The sequence below is a fragment of the Anomalospiza imberbis genome, chromosome 3 (genome assembly GCF_031753505.1).
Source record: "Anomalospiza imberbis isolate Cuckoo-Finch-1a 21T00152 chromosome 3, ASM3175350v1, whole genome shotgun sequence".
NCBI classification, from domain to species: domain Eukaryota; kingdom Metazoa; phylum Chordata; class Aves; order Passeriformes; family Viduidae; genus Anomalospiza; species Anomalospiza imberbis.
Genome location: NC_089683.1, coordinates 40,950,823 through 40,973,966, shown reverse-complemented (window position 1 = coordinate 40,973,966; position 23,144 = coordinate 40,950,823). Strand labels below are relative to the sequence as shown.

At 36.3% G+C, this 23,144-nt stretch overlaps 1 protein-coding gene across 4 annotated transcripts in view; it reads left to right on the top strand.

The window, feature by feature from the left end:
- FBXL4 (F-box and leucine rich repeat protein 4) overlaps window positions 1–23,144 on the top strand; it is a 57,285-nt gene that overhangs the window by 21,143 nt on the left and 12,998 nt on the right. For all 4 annotated transcript variants that reach the window (XM_068184123.1, XM_068184126.1, XM_068184127.1 and 1 more), the window contains exons 5-7: window positions 2,062–2,306; window positions 10,469–10,682; window positions 22,977–23,048. In XM_068184123.1, coding sequence (XP_068040224.1) covers window positions 2,062–2,306; window positions 10,469–10,682; window positions 22,977–23,048 — 531 coding nt within the window. The remainder of the gene's footprint in view (window positions 1–2,061; window positions 2,307–10,468; window positions 10,683–22,976; window positions 23,049–23,144) is intronic.

Here is a 23,144-nt window from a genome sequence, read left to right as displayed (position 1 = left end):
ATTAGTGTAAATGGACATTGTTCAGTCATTTATAGTTTCATTCACCATTCTCTGTTGCTCAGAAGTTACAAAATAACTTTTTTCTCATTGAAAGATATTTGTATTACTTTGCTTTTATCAGACATTATGTCACATTAATTGTAGACATAAATTCTGCTAATTGTGCAGCCTCTGCTGAGCTTTCAGCTCTAAAAAACTTAGTAAGTAACCATGGGAGAAAAATCTGAGGGGAAAGGCATTAGTAAAATAGATATTTAGCTGACTTACATAGTGTGGATTAGCTGAAAGTTTGAAAAAACCAAGATATTAACTTGGGATTATGTCTTTGTTAGCTCCTAGTTATTTTGGATATTTTAGGTTTCAGGATGTCAACAGGTTCCTAAATGTCAGTTGGGCACAAACTTTGCTGATTATAATATAACTGCAGTTATTATATGTGCGCATATAGTTTTTATATATGCACATATATGTGTTTGTATACATATATATATATATATATATATATATATATATATATATATGTATATGCTGTTACATGCTGTTTTTAGGGGTAAGGACAAGCAAGGAGATGAGAAGATGAAGGGCTTGAAACCAAGTATGAAAGAAACTGGAGTATATCAAACACTGTATTTTTGCTTTGGAGTTAAACTAAAATGTTTTAAGATACGTAGATCTTGTTGGAAATTTAAATACTAAATCTGGAGCTGAGTAGGAAGTAACATTTTCCATTTTGCAGGAAGTTGAATTGTTTTGTTGTTCCAAAAATGAAGGGGGGAGGAGGGGAGGTGGAAAGTAGCTGCGTAATAAAGTGATGCATTGGAAGTACAATCTGTTTGGATCTCACAAAAAGCTCCAGTTTCATTTTACATTATGATTTTATTTTGATTTTTGGCGGATTTGTCTTATGAATCCTTCTAAGACATGAAAATGAAACGTTGGTATTTTGAAAGGACCACAGGATTCTCTTCTGTTAGAGCTGATTTGTGAGTTGTAGTTTTTTTAATTTACACTGATTCATTTCAGTGATTTACTGTTTCCCACTCTTCTTGAAAACAGTCAATTTAAGTCATATAACTTGAATGCAGTTACTTACATCTGCTAGAGACACCTCTGGTAAAGTAAACATTAATATTTAGATTTCATTTTCCAAGTGCATTTTTTCTCAGTTCCTAAGCTAAAAGACATTTCTTTATTTTGTTGGGTGTTTTTATTTCCTAAAGAGAGTATTTATGTCTGTGTGTGTGTTAATCATTCCCTGGAAGGGAAAACTTAGTGTGATAGGAGAGGAGGGATATTTCTTAGTTTCTGAGTGTGACATAAGTTATTATAAAAACTGTTACAGTGATTCTAGTCAGAAAGACTGGTGATTATTCTGAAGCTGAGATGATTCAACTGATACAGTTAAAAAGGGGTTTTGCCTTTCAGATTTGACTCTGGTGTAGAACAAAAATGCCCTCAAAGTATTACAGCAAGGAAGAGATGATAAAAGGAGATCTGATTACGTTGAATTTTTTACCCAGTTGCATAGTCCAGAGGAGAGGATATAAGATAGAAGACAAAACACTGATTTTTAAAGCAGGGAGAAGAGGAATAAATATGAAATTGATTTAGGGTGTGGGGAAACTAGGACATGGTATCGTTTTTCCATGTACTTTGCAAATATCTCCCATCTTAAAAACCAAATACAGAGAAGAAGGAGGATGCCAGTTCTGTGTTCTGTTCAATGAAAGAGCAGACTTAGTGAAAGGACATATATAAACATAGTGTTTACATATATATCACTGTTTAAATTAGCATGGGTAAAGAAACTTTTGATTTGAAAGCTTCCTGTCACTTTCATATGCTGATCTTCTTTTTCTTTTCTTGTTTAGCATGTTGTCAAACTGAGAAGGCAGCACAGTTCTATTTAATAGTTAATCAATTTATTTGAGAAGTTACTTTTAAGTAAAAGGTTTTACTTTTCTTGAAGTTAGAACGCATATTCTTATTCTTTTGCAGTTTTCCCTTAATGTTTTAAGTGCTATATGACCATCTGTGACTTTTTTCCTGTTTTTAATATAGCTCATCCAGTTGATTTTGAGTCACCTTACAGTACCAGACCTGTGTAGACTAGCACAAACTTGTAAGCTACTGTATCAACATTGCTGTGACCCTCTACAGTACATTCATCTCAGTTTACAACCTTACTGGGCAAGGATTAATGACACATCCCTGGAGTACCTACAGTCTCGCTGCACGCTCATCCAGTGGCTGAATTTATCTTGGACTGGAAACAGGGGAGCCATCTCTGTTTCTGGATTTAGCAGGTCAGTGTTAAATGTACAGAAGTGTTTTGACAAGCTGTTTGCAGAGCTGCTGCATGGTAGTTTCACTAGGTATTTGAAACTTTATTAAAAGGCAAAAAATATCTTGGATTTTTTTATAAAGGGTGTGATTGTTATGATGTAAAAAAAAGGAACAGCTAAAACAGTAGGAGTTACTAAATATAGCAGCAGAAGTCCATAGCAGTCTGTAGAGTCTGCATGTTCCAAGCTGCTCATGACTGAAAGGCTTCTTCCAGAGGGAGCAGTGTTTTGCTTTCTTCTGGGCTTCTAAAACACTCTGATAGAACTGAGCTATCAAAAATCCATCTCGCAAGGAAAATGTTTGTGGTTGTTCTTTGTACAGATGAGTCATCAGTAGGACTGTATTAGAATGGCTGCAGTAATAAACTGATTGCATGCTCACATGATATGAGCCAAGTAATCACTGGAGTCCAATGTAAATGCAAATATTTTCATAAAAATGATTTAAAACATTAGCCCTGTTGGAAAACAGGGGGGTTGCATGTGCGTATGCCAATGAGCTGAAAATATGACTGTGGTGTAGGTCATTAAAATAGCAAATTTGCAGGGATTCTTCTCTGTATAACAGCCATGTTCTCTGCTTTCTTAAGATATCATTTCTTGCTTCTTTGCTCATTTGCATTAGTTAAACAGCTTCTATCAATGCATTTCATTTTAGCAAAAGTTGTTGCTTCAACTAAGGGGTAATCAGCAATGGCAGTTGAAAGCAGAAATCGACTGATAAGAAACAGAAATGTTTAATATATCTGAAAAAGTTTTCTTAAGTCTCATTTATTTTCTGAATAAAAAGGTTTAACTCAAGTGTGCAGACATTTGCTTTCCTTTCATGCCTAAATTCCTTACCTGAGGAAGTAAAATATTTTGAAGAAATACTTTGTCAGGATGGGAACGTCTCTTCTGTTTTTCTAGACCCTCCAGTATAATGCAAGAATCCTATGCCTTTTTTGTGCTTATTGGTAGGGAAAAAAATAAGCATCGGCTAGTTGTTGAATTGGGTACGAAAATTTCTCCTAAATTTGGATTTCATGTTAGATACTTTATGCAGAGGATGAATATGCAAGCTTTAATTGAGAATTCAACTTCAAAATCATGAAGTGCCTGCTTTCTGATGCTTAGCTATTAAGTCTGTCTTTTGAAAACTTAACATATGTAAATCTTTTTGGCAACTTTTTTTCATTTCCATGATTTTTTTTTTTTTTTAGTATACAGTACTGAAAAAAATCTTTGTAGTCTTGGAAGAAATTATTGCCAGATTCAGAGACTTATAAACTTTACAGTTCTGGCATTTCTGACTTCCACTTAGTTGAAAATGGCTTTATTATTACTAATTTTTTTCTTCAGTGCTGAATTGCTAGTAACATGTAAGTGTATACAGTGTTTCTAAATAATAAATACTCATTATATGTCTATTAATAATCTGTGAGTGAACATTTTCCATTTCTGTTTCTTATAAGAGATCATTTGTAACAAATGGGAAAAAGAATTTTGACATTGTTGCAATTTTGAAATTATCTTAGTTGTAGGAAAAATGTTTCTTGGAAGAGATGGGTGCAGTCTGGGAATGGGAGATGCAATTCAATCGTAAATTTTAAAAGCAAAGTTATAAGCTAAATAATTTGCATTTCTAAACTGTGCTTATCATTTTCCCTTCTGAAACAAAAATTCTCCACTGTAATTAGGTCTGGTTTTAAACTTTCTGTTACAGAAATAATTTTGCAACCATTTCTTCTGTAAAAGTATTTTCTAGTAAAATCCCCAACACAAGTTTTTCTTTTGACAGTCTTCATCAGCATGTTTGTCAAATTTGCTGGCCTCCAGGAGAGGTAAATTTGCTTCTCATTTGCTGTGAAAGTATCTACTAATAGAGGAGACTCATTAGGACAAGACTTGCTTTTCACCATTTTTCCTTTTGTCCAAAACCAGGATGCATATTTTTGCACTTTTTTCAGCATTTGGAGTTACAGTTGGCAGTGTTGAATTCAAAACTGGTAGAGTTGGTTTAATTCTTACAGTTGTACAGTTTAAGTTTGGATTTCTACAAGTCAGAATATGTTTAAATGCTAGTCTTGCTTAAATCTTATTTTGGAAAATATCTTTCAAAAATGTTTTTATCTGTTGTTTCTTACTACAGTCTTAAAAGTAGTGGCTTGTATAAATTTGTCGTTTTAAAATGTTCATATATGCATGAAATGATTGAAAATACTAAGAAATGATTGGAAATACGTATTTTCTTCAAAAATGTATTAGAGTGAAAAGAAGTTAAAAGTAATTTTAGGAAATGTGACTGGAGCAAATACTGTATTGTCATGAGAAGACAGAATGCTTCAGGCATATGAACATCCTGAGGCAAAGCTGAAGGTATTTTAACTTATTGATAACATCTACTCCTTAGGGCTAAAAATTACTATCATAAATTTTTCATTTCAGCATATAATATAAATTAACTAAACTTTATATTAGATTGAACTTAAAGTGTACAAAAAAGTGAAAGGAGTATCTGAGCAGTCTCAGGAGTCTGAAATGCAAAATGACAGGGAATAAGCAAAGAATTCATGGCAAGCATTACATAAGCAGCTCTGCATTTCTCTTGGCTTTAGAGGCCTGGTGAATCTCTTCATGCCAGGGGGAAATATCAATATGGGTGGGTAGGACCTGTGTAGGAGTGGAGTGGAGTTGATTGGAGGAGTAGTAAATATTGAGATGCTGAATAAATGCTCTGAGGTATAAACAGCTCAGGGACAATGACAGTTTAAAAACTCTGCATGCAGATTTCCTTGGATCACTGATAACGTCATTTACTTGTTTAAACTCTGTCTTTAAATATCTGAGGAATTGGGATTTTAATTTACATCTGACATTTTACACTGTGAAAATTAATTAATAGTGTTTTATTTTAAGGTTAGTGATGCAGTATTTGCATAGCAAGCACGTCCTGGAATATTTCTTTAACAGTTTTGTTGTTGTTGACAATTGAAGGCTTTCATTGCCTTTAGTAGAAGCATGTTTTGACAATATTTAATTTGATGAGGCTTTGCTAGAAGTCAAACTAGCAGGAGAATCAGAGAAATTACTGAAATATACACCAAACAGTCATAAAAAATGAAGTCATGTGTGACTTTACAGGGTCTGTCTCTTGCTTTAATTTCCAGATGTTTTTAGTAAAACTAGGGTTGGCTGAGAGTAAGTTATAATGTTTGTTTTGCATGTTTTTCTTGATATAGTTTAATCTGTGTTGAGAAAAGCACAAGATCAGGTACTTGATATTACTTACATGCCATGTTTTAGGATTTACTTACCAGAAAGGAAGTGTAATACATGCTAGAGTAGAAAATAACATTTTACCAATTAGAATAGCTAGAGGAAGGGAAAGTGGCTTAATTTTAAAACCAAATTACCTTACAAAGTCTCACTCTTACGCATGAATTCTTGCATGCGCCAAGAGAACCAAGATGTGTGTCCAAATCAGTTTGTCTGGCATGCGGTCTCACCATCCTGTGCTGCTCATATCCTTCATCTCCTAATCTGTGTGCCCTGAGAAACTGCCTGCACAAGTATTCAAGGATGTCAGTGACCTGCTAGTCTGACTTCCACCAACACACACCTCTGTTCCAGCCCTTGTGATGCTATTTGTTCTTTTCTTTCTCCTACACCTCTGTGTACCCGGTTGTTCTCCACTCATACCAGCCTTACTTAACACTTCTGTTACAATTACCTGTGCTATATGCTGCTGCTGCTGTCGTGTAACATGGCAGTCTTGAAGGGAAAAGCATCACTGTGAATTTAAAAATATATGAATAGGTCTTTAAGAAGGATATAAAAATGCAATTCCACAAACCATTTTATTAAACGCAAGGCTGTAATTGTAAGGCGGAAAGTCCTCTGTGAGTTTGTGCAAGCAATCATATAGATAGAACTAAGTAAGAAAGAGGGGATCTCAAGATCTTGGAAGTGAAGTGAGGAAGAATAAAATCCAGGTGGGTTTTGACATTTTGCTTGTCTGGTGGCAGGCTCTGGAAACAGGAGACCTGAGTAGCTGGAGGGAGCATGAGTTGGCTTGAAGCAGGTTGTTTTTATGAAATAATGATTCTAGGAGGCTTATGGCAAAGAAGGCCTGGCAAATGGGGCAATATTGTATCTGTCAAGTAACAGAGGTAACATCCCTAACATGGATGCTAATGTAAGGTAACACAAAAAGGGAAAGTGCTAAACAAAAAAAATTCTGTCCAACCCCTGTTGTTCACAAATGGAAGTTGGTTCCCTTTTCCACCCTCTCTCTTGGATACCAAATTCAAATATATGTCAATGAGTATAAAATTAGTAGTGAAGATTTTAATTGAAAAAAGATTTGATAAAATCAGCATAATAGAAAACTGTTGTGTTAATTGCACTAAAGAAATATAAAATTATGTAGCTAATTGCATTTAGGGAGGATGAGTAGATGAAAGAGAGCATGACTATGATCCCTACTTCTTATAGAGTTTTCAGTAATTTTGAATGGGGAATATAGAGTAAGTGAGGATCATTAAGCTAAGAGTGAATTATAGGTTCTAGATCCACCAGAAACCATTGGAGGAAATGTGATGTTTAGTACCTGCATAAGCACATGTCTAAAGGTATTTTGAGAATTTCTTTTGGAGGTCTTACATTCTGACATGAAGAGTACTATCTATTGTACCTTGGATTTTAATTTTGGATTTTGGATATGCTTATGATGTACACATGAATTACAAGATTGGAATTGTAAGTGGGCTAAGTGATCCTGTGATGATGATGGGTTTAACCATGAGCAAATATCATCCTGCCTTCTAATAGATATATTTGTATTTCAGGTAAACTTCACTAGAACTTACTTCCCAAAAGCTGGAGGGGTTGAAAATAAGCAGCAGTTCTTGAGAGAAGGCAGAAGGTGATGAAAAGTGGGATTCCTTTTTTTATGAAAAACAACAGTCCCCTCCCCCTTGAGGAAAACAGAACCAAAAAAACCCAAAAACCAAATAACAAAACAGGGCCCACCTCCCCCCTCCAAAAACTAGAAAGAAACAAAAGTGAACAACTAAAAGGCCTGAAATACTGCTGTCTAGAGTGCGGATAAACTTCAAGGGAAAGGCCCAATGTACTGTCTAGTAAAAGAAATGTGCATGTTCGCATTATCCCAGGTTGTTCAGTCATACTTATAGCAAACATGAAGGGATGAAGAGAAATCACTTCAGAAATGGTGTGTATGAAATATTGATAATAAAAACAAAACTAAAGGGATGGATGACTGCAGAACAGAGGAGAGACTGAGAACAGGAACCAGTCAATCCTCAGTGATTAAAGGAGAAGTATGTGAAGAAATTTTGTTTTGGGTAGAAGGTGCTTTTTTGGGTGTTGTTTTTTCAGATTAGCTAAATCAAGCCAGTCACTCAGAGACTGTTAAGTCTCAGAAGTATGAAGACCATGCTACTTTTGTTTTGAAAGCATGAGAATTCATATTCTACCTTGCCATGTGGCTCTGCATGGAGATCCGTGTGGAAAGACAGCAGCAAAAACCTCTATCCTGAGCAGTCTGTTTAATTCAAACAAAGATCGAGGTGTCCCCATAGAACTGTGCACTTCTGCCCAGTGTTCTCTGCCCTGTGCTGGTTGTTGAGTTCCTCAGATTCCTCCTTCTGCTCCTGTTCCTCTCTTTCCTACTTGCATGTCCACTTATTCTTCTACCCGGCTGCTGCATGTACCTTATCCCCCTTTTGTTTCTGTTTCATGTCTCCTAAATAACCTTTTCCAACAAGGCAGCAAACCCATGAAGGGCAGTGCTTGTTGCTGTCTCTGTGTTTGGTCTCTGCCTGTGTGTTTCAAGTGTAATGAGTTTAAATAAAATGTTATGAGGATAATAACTCCTCCAGCTGGTGAGCCTGGAGTTCTTCTCCATGTCTGGGGGGTTAACTGAGTGTTTCCCTGACCTGGTAATGTTAACTTTTAATAGTCCTAGAAAGAGAAAGGCATTGATCTCTACTAACATTTATAACAGCCAAGCCCTGTTAAATTATATGGCAGTTAAACTAACATCCATTATTGTAATGGAGTAATTCATAAAATATTTATTTGTTAACAAATTAAAAGCTAGAGCTGTAATAAGTGGTGACTGACAAAGTTTTATGGAAAATACCATCATTCAAACAAACCTGATAATTTGTTGATGAAAGAAGCTCTGTGAATGTATTGTTAAAGCACTCATTAAATAGAGGAATTGGCTAATTGGTAATCAGCAATGTGTCCATATATCTCTGCTCTGATTTCCAGGGGATTTCCATCCTGCATTTCTCCATAATAGTGCTGAACTCTATTGCTAGTCTAAAATAGCACTTAAATGTTTAAATACCTGATGTTAATTGTTGTGAATTGTCGTGTCATTTCAGCTCTGACATTCCCAAAGGAAGGCTTACTAGTCTCTGTGAATTCACTGTATCCAGTATGGAAACTGCTTGGTGTTTTATTAAACTCTGACTTTAAAAGCTAAAATAGAGTCTAAATAGAGACTGCAGAGTTAGAAAAAAACAGTGGAGGAATAGACCATACATGGCAGAACTCCTATGGTTCTGGGGCTTATGTCTCCCCTTTCATGTCTCAGACCCTCTCTTTGTTTCTGTTTGCTTAGGCTCATAGAAATGTTGGATGTTAGGGACCTCTGAAGGTCGTCTACTCCAAGCTCCCACTTGAAGTGCCAGTGTCCCCAACGCTAGATCAGGTCAGTCAAGGTTTCAGGTGACTCTCGGAAACTTCCAGGGATGGAGATGCCACCCTGGAATCTCCTTTTCCCTCTGTATTATATAGGATCTACATGATCACACTAAGGCCATGTAATATGCAAGGTGAAAGGAATAAAGAAAGGTGATAATGAATGGCAAGTATGACTTGAGTAAGTAATGAAAAAATAAGGAAAGGAGGCAGCTTGAAACTTGGATCTTGAAAGATGGATTTCAAGTCTTGGGCTACTGTTGGCGTCTCCTCCTTGAATGTGTCTTCTTCCAAGACCAGCAGCAATTTCATACTAAGCTTCTGCTTCAGCATGAACAAATGCTTGGGAAGGCTACTAACTCTTTCCTTGTAGCAATTGGAGTTTTTGTGCAAGCAGGAGCTTTGTGTCTGTCTGGCATTTTTATTACATCAGTTAAACCCAAGAAGTAATACTGTCTTCATGGTGGAAGTGTCAGAACCTGAAGCTGCTTTGTCTGTGTGAATGTTTTTGTAGGATAGAACTGGTAAGAGAGCAGATCAGAATATTTATTGAGAGAAACTAATTCATGCTCGTTCACAAGTAGGTCCATTATTCTAGGAAATAACATGGGAAACTCATTACAACCTGTAGTTTAAGACACTAGTTTTTCTACTGGAGGAACTATCAAAATATAATCATGGCAATTGTGTGGGCATTTTTATCTTATTAAATATCAAGCTTACAAGCCTAGTGGTTAATTTATGGTTTGAAGGTTATCTTTGAAATGAAAAGGGACTAAGTTTATGTGGTTTTGGATAAAGCTCAGATTAGAGATAAAAGAGCTTGAGATTCTGACACGAGATCTCTGATAGGAAAGCAAAATATAGAGACCATCAGAGTTTCTACATTTTGGGTCTTTTTTCATATGATATATTAATTTTTTATAATTCCAATGAAAGTCAAGTATTCCTCAGGAATTTGTGTTCTAGAACAGATAGCAAGTGTTGATTCTAACTAGTTAATTAAAAGAATGAAATTTTTTTTTCCTGAAAGTCTTAAAATGATTCTGAATTGATCATCCATTCGAAATTATTTGTTTAACCTCATTTTTCTATTTGCAGATTTTTCTGAGATAAATACGAAATTATTGGTGTAAACTTACAGACCATTGTCAAAATTGGCTTTTGGCTGTTTTAAAACATTTCAAACATGATCAGTGTTTTACTTTGCTCCATTGTCTTAGAATTAATATTAATAATAAAGCATGTTTTAGCTTCATGAGCCAAGACAGAATTATCAAGACTATTGTCTTTTCTTTTTTGAAAGAAATTATCTCGTGGTTTACATGGTTAAGGTTTCGATGGTATTCAGACTTGCACCTGATAGTATGTTAAATTTTCACTTAATATGTGGGCTTCTTTTACAGGTTCCTGAAAGTCTGTGGCTCTGAACTAGTACGTCTTGAGTTGTCTTGTGGCCATTTCCTTAATGAAACTTGCTTGGAGGTCATCACTGAAATGTGTCCAAATCTTCAGGAATTAAATCTCTCATCATGTGATAAAATACCACCTCAGGCTTTCAACCACATAGCCAAAGTGGGCAGCCTAAAGCGTCTCATTCTCTACAGAACGAAGGTGGAGGTAGGAACAGCTATTTTCAACCTTTGCAATAAATATTTTCAATCCTGATAAAGTTGGTTTGGGGTTTAGTTTTTTTTCAATAATGAAGAAGTCAATTAGTATTTTGAGTGTCAATTCAGAGCTAAACTCGGAAAGTCCAAAGGTAGTTTCAAAAACCTTAGGATGTTTTTTTTATTTTCGAAATAGCTTTAGGCCTGCATGTTTTAACATTCATGGTAGGTTGGTGACTTTTCACCAGCTGTTTTAAGCAATGTGGTAAAATTACAGATTTAAAGCTTTTCTTGCATTCTGAAGTGTACTTTAGACAAACTGTATTGGCAGATATAATTACAAAATTATAATGTTTAATAACTTTCTTTAATTCTCAGCATTCTTTCCTTTCAAATGATTTGCTGATTTCTAGATTCCTACAGTCTTTGTATATTAGCATTACTTGAGACACAGAACACAAGTTTTTCATAAAACTTCTCATTTATAGTCTAAAAATTACCTCTTTATACAGTTACTTGACTGCCCATCAGAATTGTTACTACTTGCTGCAACACATTCCTTCTTTAAGATGGAATGGGTTTGTGTGCTACGGCTGAGAAGTCTGTTGTAAGTTTGCTACATTTTACAAATGGTATATCCTGATAAACTCAGCAGTTTGAATCAGAAGAATTCCATTCCCTCTCAGTAGCTACATTACTCATGTGTTACATCCTTGCTACCATGGTTTACCTGGAAGCTGTCCTACTTTTGTGTTGCAAAAGCTCTGCCAAAATGGGGGCAAACCCATGTCTCTGCAGGTTTTTTTCCTAGCTTCTTTTAAAAGGGTTTGGTTGTGTGTGTTACTTGTGTTTGAGCTTTTGGTGCACAGAAGTCAGGCTGTGACACTGGATTGTGTGAGGTGTTATTCTGTAGTGCCATGAAAGGAATGAAGCTGGAACAGTAGGTTCTGTCAACTAGATGTGCCAGTTAACATCTGAAGTTAAGACCACGATATTGCTTTCATAAGCAGTTCACACCTGACACATGTGTTAGAGTTAGTTGGGTCTTGTTGTCCTTTATTTGGTGAATCCTAACTTTGTTTGTGCCCAAGTTCCAGCTAGGTGTCTGTAATGGAGTGGGTAACACAAGGTTAGAGAGTGATCTACCTAGTGTGAGTGGTGCTTACTGTGGGATGTGCAGTCACCATGAAACCAGTGGCCCTCAGTAACTTGTTACTTTTTGGTAGCTGCTCTCTGTATTGAAGCAATTATTATTTTCTTCAAACCAAAAAGAAAATTGGTGAGCCCTGCATTTTTTGAATAGAGCTGTATTGGTGCCTTGGGTGTATCTGTTCTGTTTCTACAATACTAGTCTTTCTGTTAATCTTGGATAAATCTTTTTATTTAGTTTTGACTATTGGCTCTAATTCACAAATCTTTTTCAGATCCAGGAAAGATCATTGTATCAGAGGTAGTAATTGTATAATTTTATTATCTTTTTACTGTTGATTGATCAGAATATTCCTGATTCAGGTAACTTCTGAAGTTTGAGACTTCATGCTTGTAATAGTGCAGCAGATGAAATGTACTCTGAAGTGATTGGTAACTGTCACGCCTCTGCTATCGCTTTGCTGAGCAGAGCTTGAAATTAGATTGAATGTAGGTGGTAAATATTTCCTGACTTTGAAGTCCTTACATTGTGAAGATTCACTTCTCCCTTTCATGTATATGGACATGCCTCTGCTTGTAGCTGACAAGAACATTCATTCATAATCAAGTTTATTTAAGACTGTACTTCCATTTTATACGTATGTATGAACAAAAGGCACTGTTCCTAATAAACAGTGGAAGAGAAATTTCTGAAAATTTAAATAGGTACATTTGAGATGATGCTTGGGTGTTACTTGTTAATATGAAGCCACTTAAAAATATACATTGTGCATCACAGGTCAAAAAATAAAAGGGAAAGAATGAAGATATGGCATAGGATTTGAATTAGAGCATTAGAACTACAAAAGTCATGGATTTGTAGAAACTACATTATCTTACTCAACATGAGCTTCTCTTTGTGCAAATCTTTGGTTATCTGTACAAAATAGGCTGCCGTTCTTTCCGTACTTTTCAGCTGGTACAGAAATGCTTGTTAGTAAGTGGTGGCTATATGCAAAAAAGGATAGCTTGATCAAGCATGCTGTCAAGTGATTGAGACTTCTCTAAAACCTTTCAAAGAGCTGTTAGTATTCTTGATTTTTGTGAAATTTCTACTGCTATGTTCATTGTTGGAGCTTCTGAGGAGCAAACAGAGGAACAATGCTAATAATTAACCAAGAACTTGGCATTGTATTGTTGCCAACTGGATCTGCTCAGTGAAAAGATTCTGAGGCTGTGAATCCACTAAGAAAAAAATGCAAACTGATAACAAGTATATGTTTATTATGAGAAAATAAGAAGGTGAGAAGAGAGCTGATAAGGTGTTCTGTTAAAGTTCTGTATCAAAACCCAAGAAGAAGAAAGCAAAAGAAAAGTCTGTTCATTTCATTTAGGCTGTTTTCCTAAGTAATTCAGGGGCTTGCTTTTTTCCTAAACCAAGCAATGAGCAAAATAAACCACAAAATTTTTATTTGTTAGAGCACATCTGGATAAATAGTACAATTTTTTCTTTTGGATGTAGATTTGGGCATGTGATTAAATAACGTAGGGAGAGATGAAGATTCTCCATCCTCTTTGTTAGTATGTAATAATGCTGTTTCTGGTTTTGCATTATTATGCGTAATAAAAAATACAGAATTAACATTTTAATAAAAGAAATAAAAGAAATGGTATTTCTCCCATATACGTTCCCAAGTACCTGCCCAGATACAGGATTTTCTTGCAGTCTAAGACTTGCTGTAGCCTTTCCCTTTACTTTTTTGCCTTTTAATACTAAAAACGAGGAAAAAAGTTCTTTGAACATCTAAATTTAAAGTATTTGTTGTACTTTTTCCATGTATATGATTAGTGTGACACTAATAGGTAAATTCTAAGGAAACACTCTGCCAAAAAATTGACTACTATTAATGATTTTTTTAGGTGCATAGATTTTGAGGACAATAGAAATTTACTAAAATTAATAATGTTAAGTTGTCTGAGCACTTGTAATTACAGTTTCTTCTTACTTTAGCTATTTTCTTTGAATAGGTTTTGTATTTACTTTGTCTTTTGAAGTTAACATTGTTTCTGTTATCAAAGCTGCAGTTTTTAAGTGTATGTTTTTAGCGAACTAGGTAAGGCTGGTGTTTTGCTGCTTGGTGCACTGCTACTTTGAAAGATTTCTGTACCATCTGGAGAATGTTGTAGTCTTTGGTCTTAACCCTGGTGATTCTTAAGGCCATGTGTAATGTTACTTCATTGACATATTGAGTGAGGTTGTGTGTATAGTGTTGTTTTCTAATGTCTGAATTGAAGCTTCCAATGCCTTTGGATGATTCCAACCTTTCTGTTAGAAGGAAGGTCCAGTGACTTTCAGTAACTTTTCAGTTACTAAAAAAAAATGTCCTGTATGGCTATCCTCCTCCCCACCAAATGTGGCTCATTTTTCCAGTGCTATAAGTTCAATAATAAGGGTTCTTAAAGGTTGTTTGATTATGTATATGCTTGAATAATTTGTATCTTGCTTTGAGAAACTGATCTCAATCTTTCATAAATGTAATTTCTTTGTGCTCAATACCACAGTTATACTTGTGGGATTTTTGTGCTGGTTGTTTTGATATTTACTGATACATAACTCCTTAATGTTTATTAGTTGAGAGTGTATTCACAGCATAACTTAAGCACTTGTTGGCCTTGATACATTTGAAGAGTACAATGAACAGTGGAAGTATTACTGTATACAGCAATGCACATCTTTATCTTTGAGCATGACTACTACCTTAATTTAATGCTTACTGTGAAGTATTTAGTCCATATAAATAATGCAGCCAAAAATGTATTTTAAAGAAACCAAAGCCACAATTGCAGTAGGAGAACTTGTCAGTCTTCTTACTGATGGGTGTACATTTTAATGTAAGATTATATATTTCATATTGCATGAAATTCTGAAATCTTTCTAATGTGTAAAGAAGAAAAAATTATAAGTTTGTATTGCAGTTATATTTGAGTTATAAAATGAACTAAATTAAAATCTAATTACAATGGACAAAGGACTTTGTTTTTCACACATTTTAAAGCAAGTGTTGTATTTATAGATTTTATCTCTGATAATTTTGACCAAAAGCAAATTCAGAACTTGGGCTGCTGCAAGAGAGGACACTGGAAATCTTGGATACCACAAAGAAGCAGAAGAATCATAGTAGTAAATGTAATAACTCTTATTTTCTTATACCATGAGCAATCTAACAGTTAATGCTGCCATAAAAATGTTCTACAGTGTTTTCAGAAATAACCTATTATATTTCACATCATACTTTTGAGAGCTATTGTTTAAAGAGTTTTCAGTTTGGGCAAAGTTCCATTGTCTTGGGTATGAATCTTTAGGATGAAGAGTTGCAAGCAAATAGTGAAAAAAAAAAAGATGAAAGGCTAGAGCTGGAATGTGGATTTTTGGAATCAAGTTGAGTCAGTGACAATGATACAGGGCCTTGATGGTGCTTTTTGATTTCATGTCAGGCTCACAGCATGGAATTTGGTTATTTGAGCCTGTAATGTGAAGTGAGGGGGAAGAATGAAGGTGTAAAACAGATTTGCAGACATAAGGGAGGACATAATTTGACCAAATAAAGAAAAATCAAAATACAGTAATTTAATTAACTGCAGAGACTATTACTTTCATTGAATTAATTCAGTAATTGCTGTGTTGCCGTGTCTTAGTCCCTGCTGTGCCCCTGGCACTGCCAAATAGCTGTAGAGAACAAAAAGGTGCCCCTGTATATTCTGAATCCCAGCTTGCAAATTATACTGGATCTGTTTCTGAAGAGCCAAGTTGTTCTGACTTTTGAAAGTCTGCACCTGCACTCGTTAATAAGGCTCATTCCACCTCCTTCTTCTCTTACCTCACACTACGAGTGTTCATATTGCATCAGTGTTTTAGAATTTGTCATAAAGTTTTGAAGACAGAAGTTTTATCACTGTCTCAAAAATGGTATCTCAGAAATGGTCCTATAAACCATGTGCATTAGGGGGCAATGGACAGCAAATTTTTAATGAATGCATTTCACTTGTCTCCCTTTTCATCATGTTTCTTTCCATGTTGTATCTTCCAAGGTGATAGCTGATGCATACTTGGGGGAGAATTCCTATTCTAATGCCAGCTTCTAGTGTGGAGGAAAATTATTTGCTGCCATGTTTTTGAATCTATAAAAGAAAATTGACTGCAATAATGTCAGAGGGCATTACTCATTACCCTTGTGATTGTGGTATTTAAGGACAGGGTGGGGGCCTCATCCTGGAAACCGACTGGGTCCTACATCTCTTGTGAGCATTTCTCAGTCAGTTTGGAGATGCCAGCTGAGCTGGAACCAGGTGGTCTGAGCTAAATAGTTTCCAGAAGTTCCTTCCCACGCTTAGCTCATCTCTGATTCTCTTACTGCTGATGATGCTAATTGGGAACTTAACCTGGGAGCTTTGTGTTCCTGATCTCTCACTGTGGCCAGTTGCGAGGTGCATGGCTTCTGTATGCCTCACGATAAAATTTGTGTAGTAGCAACATACTCATTTTGTAGCTGTGGTATGAGGATAGATACAAAGAAGACTGAGGTTCTCTGACGTGTGATACTATATAGAATACTCCACATAGTGCGTAAGGACTTGAAATACTGTACATAATATAACACAACATGCTATTCTAAGTTGCAAGAAGTTCAGTTTGTTACAAAGCTTAACCTTTTCTCATCTGGAAAATTTGAGGAAAGGATTGTGTAAGGTTGTTTAAAAGGTATAATAATTTCTGGGCACAAAGGGATTGGATACTTGCAGGGGATATGTGTCTCTCTCTCTGGGACTACATGGGCATCTTGTTTTTCCAAAAGGCTACAAAAACTACATTGTAAAGGGTGAGGTGACCTCTTCTATTTGTTTCCTCATGAAATAGCTTGGAGAATTGAAGAACTTAAGCATTAAACAAATTTGGCCACCATTTAGTTCTGATTTAACATATGATTCCCTGACATTTTTTGTAACATTTTATTTAGCTGAAAATTAACAAATAGTGAAAAATAGACCAATAGAAGGTGAACAACTTGAATATCTCTGTAGACCTCTAAGTCCAAGTAGAGTTTCAAGAAATAGTGTATTATGTATTCTGTGTGTTATTGAATGTTTGTGTACTATCCCCAGATGTGGGTTTTTTGGGGTAAAAAATAAGATACTGAGAATAGGTATGTGTCCTCAGAACTCAAAATCTTAGAATCAGTCTGAAAATGAGTGCTTTCTGGGCAACCAACAGGTATGAAAACTTTTTCTGAAAACGAAATCTAGTACTTTGTAAGTATCTAAAATTAATTTGTGGGTTTTTAATCTGGTTAAACCACTGACTCTTATGTGTTTATTAGCATGCATCTCATCTCTATAAACCTCTCACAGTACCTCATATCTTTAACATAATTTTTTGAAGTATCATAGACCAAGAAGTCCAGAACTGAAATTATCTTGATGCCTTGAAATACTGTGTGTGTTGTGGGGAATGGGAGGGAAAATCCCCCTGGAATCATATGGTACAATTTCTTTGTTGCAGCAGATTTAGATGAAAATTGTATTTCACCATTACCCTACATTTGGTTTTCTGCATTATTAACATAGTACATTCTCTCTCTGTAAAAAAAAAAATGCTTTTGGAAACCACTGCAGCATGATTGTAGGTTTTTAGATGCAGAGGTATGATACCTTGAAATTTATTAACTAGACCTTTTTTTTTTAACTTCTGGTCAATATTGGTTTGCCCTGTTGTACCTTCCAAAAGGCATGGTTCAATAGAAGTTTAGAGAATTCTGCCTTTGCATCCAATGTAGTTTTTAATTGTTGTGGTAGAATAGCAGATGCCGAGTAATTTCTGACTTAGTTCTTTCACAGACTGTGCCAAGAAAATCCCCTCACCCAAACAGTTGATTTTTGGCTTTCTTTTAGTGCTGTATAATGCCATAGGGAGGAAAAAATAAGTATTGTGAATTTTTGTAGATTTTTAATTACTTTTGATAGTCTTAACAAGTTTGTATTTTACATTTGTATGGGGCTTAAGGTAGACTGATACATCAACTATTTGAAAATGCATTTTAATTTAACAACAATAAGTAGCACTCATGGTGTGCATGCTGAAGTTAGAGATGTTTTGGGCTAATCTGTTCCCACAGTTGTGTGTTTCTCTGGGTGAATCAAGCGGTTCTGACATCCCTTGCTGTAAATTTAAACCTTTTGGGAACAAAAGGGAAGCTTCTGCCCAGATCATGAACAGAGGAACCTTTCTGTGCAGTTCTAAGAATATTATGACTTTTCTGCTAAAGAATCAGCTTCTGAGAATTATGGATGTGATTGGTGCACTTGAGAGAGACATAGATTTCATTGGGTTGGCCTTTGTCTGCAGTTCTCCAGTTCTTCTTTCTTTCAGTATCTCATATTCCAAGAATCTTAAGGAATTCATACAAAAGTTATTGACTTTGATAGGTTTTAGGAAGAGAGAGTACTCAGACCACCCTACAAAGTTACCTCCTCTTTACCACATTTACCCCTCCTCACTGAGGCAGGGTTGTGGGGATGGCTATTGAAGGAAATAGTTTCTACTAGTAACTCAGATTTTTAATGTTAAAAATACAAAATTAAATCCTACATAATTCATTTTTTTCTTCAACAAAAAGGTTAACTGGAGAATTAGTAGCTCTGATTAAAAACATAGTGAGCAAGAGAAGGGAAGAAGCAGTCTTTAATTATCTTAAGATAATTTTTAGATTCCTTTGTCTTAGCATTAACTTCACTGAAAAATGTGAAGAAACAATTGCAGAAGAATAAAAGTATTTTACAGGACTTAGGCTCTTGTTTTATTGAGGAACTGGAAGAATTCCCAATTTATGTCAGCCACAATTCTTCTGAGAAGGGGAAAAAAACAACCTGTTGTTTGTCTCCAGTAAAACAGTTAAAAATTTAAAAGTATCTTACAAAATTTATCTATAGAAAGTTAATTAAAAACTGCAGACTCTTTCTTCCCTAATCCAAACCCAAATCAAAACTTTGTTGTTTTTCTTAAGCGCTTCCTTTAATCTGCCAGAGTCACACTGTGGTGCACTTATTTTCATGCCTTGTATGGTAGTGCAATTGTTATGTGATAGCCATATTATAGTGCATAACTTGTATTTTTTTAAGCCTTTTAGTATTTTTAAAATCTCAGGCTACTTGACAATGAAACTGCAATGCGTAAATAGTTAAATGTTCTAAGTGCATTTTTCACAGGTGAGTCACTTCTGCCACAGACAGAAGGCTTTTCTGTTAGAACAGACATTGATGAGCTCAGGCTATCTGTTGGATGCTTTCTTTATCATACTAACATCAGAAATGATTTGTGCTTTCTGCTGGATCACGAATGTAAAACAATCCTGGAAAAAGCCAAGCAAGATTCAGTCTTGCCAAGTGTATTGCTCTGGCACCAGTGTTTGGTTTTTCTGCTGGTGGGTTGTCTGTTCAAACCAGCAGTACTTTGACAACACGGAAGTCAAAACTTGTGTGATGGCCAAGGCCTTTACAAAGACAGGTAGGATACAATTTAGTCCAATACCACCTGCTTATTTGAAGTAGACACAGCACATAATTGTCTTCCAGTAAGTATTATTGTTTGCATCTGGGTATGTATTACAGAGTGGAGGACTTTGATGTTTGGACAGACCTGTCCCCTGTCTTGTGTGGACTAAAGCAGGATTTCAAGTGGTAATCTCATCTCTTGTTCAAGCCAGGATCAGCTCTGTTGAAGTCCTTTCTGACAGACATTTGTTGTACCCATATATAAAGATTTCAGAGAATCTTCAGGCCATCTTCCCTTTTTCTGAGGTTTATGACTAACTACTATGTCTTAAAATATTTCTGAAATCTGCTCTGTCAGGTTGTGTTTAGCAGCACTGTCATATCCTTCCGATCAGTTTGATGTCACAGTCGTCCCTCTGAAAACAACTTCTTCACTCTGTTTTCCTCATCTAAAAACCTCTTTCCTGGGATTGGAGGATAGGGTAGACCATTTTATTCTCCCACTTTGAGCTTTTCCTTTTGTCTCTGGTATCTTATAAAAATAGATTATTTTGGTAGGTTTTGTTTTGCTTGGAAGGCAAAAAAAATTTAGACCACTGCAGCCATGATTCTGCTAAACAAAAGTAAATGTTACCTAAAGTTTGTTTCCAGAGCGTTTTCTTGTGAGTTTTTATATAATCATCCACTCTTCTCTCAGTCCCTTTAAAAGGGAGCAAGTACGAAGCTAAGCTTTGCCTCTGGTTCAGGGGAAACTCAAAAAATCTCCAAACTATACATGTCTTGGCTGCTAGGCTGAAGAATGTTGTTAGATGGATAGTCTTTGATTTGAATGTCTCTGCTTGGCCAAGAAAGTGAAGTTAGGCTCCAGGTTAAAGCTCCTCTTGCAAAGCACTCTAACATTGGAAAGTTGGCCGGTTACAGCTCCAGGATCGGGTGATTGCCTCGCTGTTCTCCTTCACTGAAGTAGGAGTGTTGTCACTCATGTTGTACTGACAGATGGCTTGACACAGACAGGTTATTACAATGATTGTCCTCCTATATGTAGTGCATATGGATTCTGTGAGCTGCCATTCTCTCCTGCTATTTTCATGTCTTTTGCCACCTGGATTCTCAACTGACTGAGACACAGCTAGGCATGCACAAAGGGTTTTTTCTTCTTACATGACATATGCAAAGCCCACCTCAGTTACAGAAGAACAGACACTGCGTCTGAAGGAAATCTGGTTTGCTGTGTGTGGGCATGTGTGCGCCCCAGAAGAGGAATTAATATAGCCAGCGAAATGAATGTTAAGTATGTGGTTGTTTACTCTTGGGCTTGACTTGGCATGATTTGTGATGGTATGACATGGTGTTCTACCAAGCTCCCTTCTATTACTCAGGTTTCTAGTCCTTTATTTTTAAGTTGTTTTTGTTTTTTTAAATAATGGTCTAAAGTAATAGATTGTGAAAAGACCTTTGAAAATGTAGACTCAGTGCATGGCAGTACAGGAAGGACTGTCTTAAAAAAGACAGGGACTGAAAAGGTACTCTGAGAGTTCTATGACATTCCTGTTGAAGTTAACACATGGAGCTCAGTTATCTATCAAAATAGCTATGAATGCTAGTCTTCCTCTCTATTTCACCCCACTCAGAAGAGGCATGGAATTGATCTCACATCCTACAAGCTGTTCAGAGTGACTGTTCACTTTTGTACTGTTTGTGTCAATTAAGGAAAGAGATTGCTGTTTCCCATCCTTTCAGGCCAGTGTTTAAATTCCAATCTGGAAACCATTACTGAAAGACTTGGTGGAATGCAGCAATATATTCAGCTTTCCTGTGGAGACATCTGAATACCTGCAGAAACCTTGTTTGGAGCTCTGTGTGCTGTCAGAGACTGATTTGTTTAGCTCCAATATTTAAGGTTTGCAACCAGGGGTTTGGGGATTTTGCTTTTAATTTGTGCATCTGGGTAGGTTCTGAAGCTCATAGCTTTCTCTGAGTTGAATAGGAATGACTGTGTCTCATTCTCTTTGAGTTATTCCTCTTTCATGATCCAAATGAACCATTTGCTTATTAAGCACTCAATTGAAGATGAATTGGATATTTACACATTTACCAACCTTAAAATATTCTTAATAACCTCTTGGATAATGACTTTTTAATGCTTGCGTTTCGTTCCCTAGCTACCTTTTCCTTTTTAAAAGTGAATGAAAGTCAAGCAAGGAAGGGACAGTGACTTTGTAGGGAGGGGAGGCTTGCTCTTAGCATCTACTTTTAGGCTGCCTTTGGGAAATCAAATTTTAGAAGGCCAAGCTGAATCAAGATTCAGCATGTCAAGTGTTGGGTATTTATAACTGCTCCTTGGAGACACTTAAATTAAATGTCTGAAATGGTCTCTGTGAATACCCCATGCTATGTCCCTGGTTCTGTGTCTACCAGTCTTTCCAGGAATCAGGTGTTTCTTCTTGGTGATATGGCAAAGGATCATATTTCTGCCAAGTTCCATTGGAATGTAACAGAGGAAACTAAGTAAAGCATTTAACGATAAACTTTCTGAAAACTGGAAAATTTATATTTAAAGAAACTATAAATTATACTACTCCTGCATACAAACATTGTTGACTAGTGTTCTTGTTGTAATTACACTTAATAGCAGTAGATTACTTTGTCACTTGTATATTTCTTGGGTTTTTTTTCTATTAGAAACTGTTGTATATCCTGTAGAAATGCACATATTTTTGTTGTTAACATGTTGTGAAGCCTAGTCCTGTTTTAAAGGTCATATAGATCACAAAGTCTTAATGAAGTGATGTTTTAAGTATGATGCACAGGTATTTGTGATGTGAATCCCAGATTATATTCTTTTTTTCACACTGTGAGTGTTTTCAAATGCAAAACAAAGTATGTCTACAGACAGTGCAGAAGGATCTTTTCTGTATCTTAGAAACACAGGTAAAAATCTGTAAAGTTTCCTTTGTTGTGGAACAGACCAGCTGTGCACTTTTGTAAGGTGCATCTGACATAGCAGTCAGTTTTCGGCTGAGCAATGTGCAGTACTTTCTGCAAAGAATGGCAACTCTAAATGGCAGGAACAGGAGTGTAAAATACCCATTATATCTGTTTCAGTCTGTGTGATAGTAGTGACAAGTGCTCAGCGGCTGTCAGCATCCTTGTCAGCGCGAAGCCGCCTTTGACATTAAAGTCCCCAACCCAGGCCTGATGCTGTGCAGCTCTATTGGCAGTTCCATCAGGCTGCAGCTGATCAGCGAATGTCAGAGCCTGCCCTCTTCTCCTGGTGTGTGGCCAGCCCTCTGTTTTTGAGGCTGGCCTTGCTTGTTATTTGATCTTGCTGCACTTCTTCACCAGCTCTCCTATGGGAAATGAGCGGATAGGTCAGTGGTGTGTGGGTATCTTCAGGGCAGCACACAACCCCAACCAAAGTGACTTGCATAAAGGTTTGTAACGATTACCATTTCTTTAAGCCAATCAATGGGTAAAGTACCCAGAGACTCATTAAGTGGCATTTGAGGCACCTGTAAAAGAATTTTGAGCTGTATTTCAGGAAATGTGGTGACAGCCTTTAATGTCTAATTGACCTCTTCTCTTTGTTTCTCTTTCCATATTTCCTTCTGATAACGTTCCCCCGTGGCAGCAAACAGCCCTGCTCAGTATTTTGAACTTCTGCTCGGAGCTGCAGCACCTCAGCCTGGGCAGCTGTGTCATGGTGAGTGCTTGGACCATTCAGGTTGTGTGGGGGGATTGTGTGTGTGTGTGCACTTGCTTTGGAACCAGTCTGGGTTTGTTTCACAAAGGTGTGTTA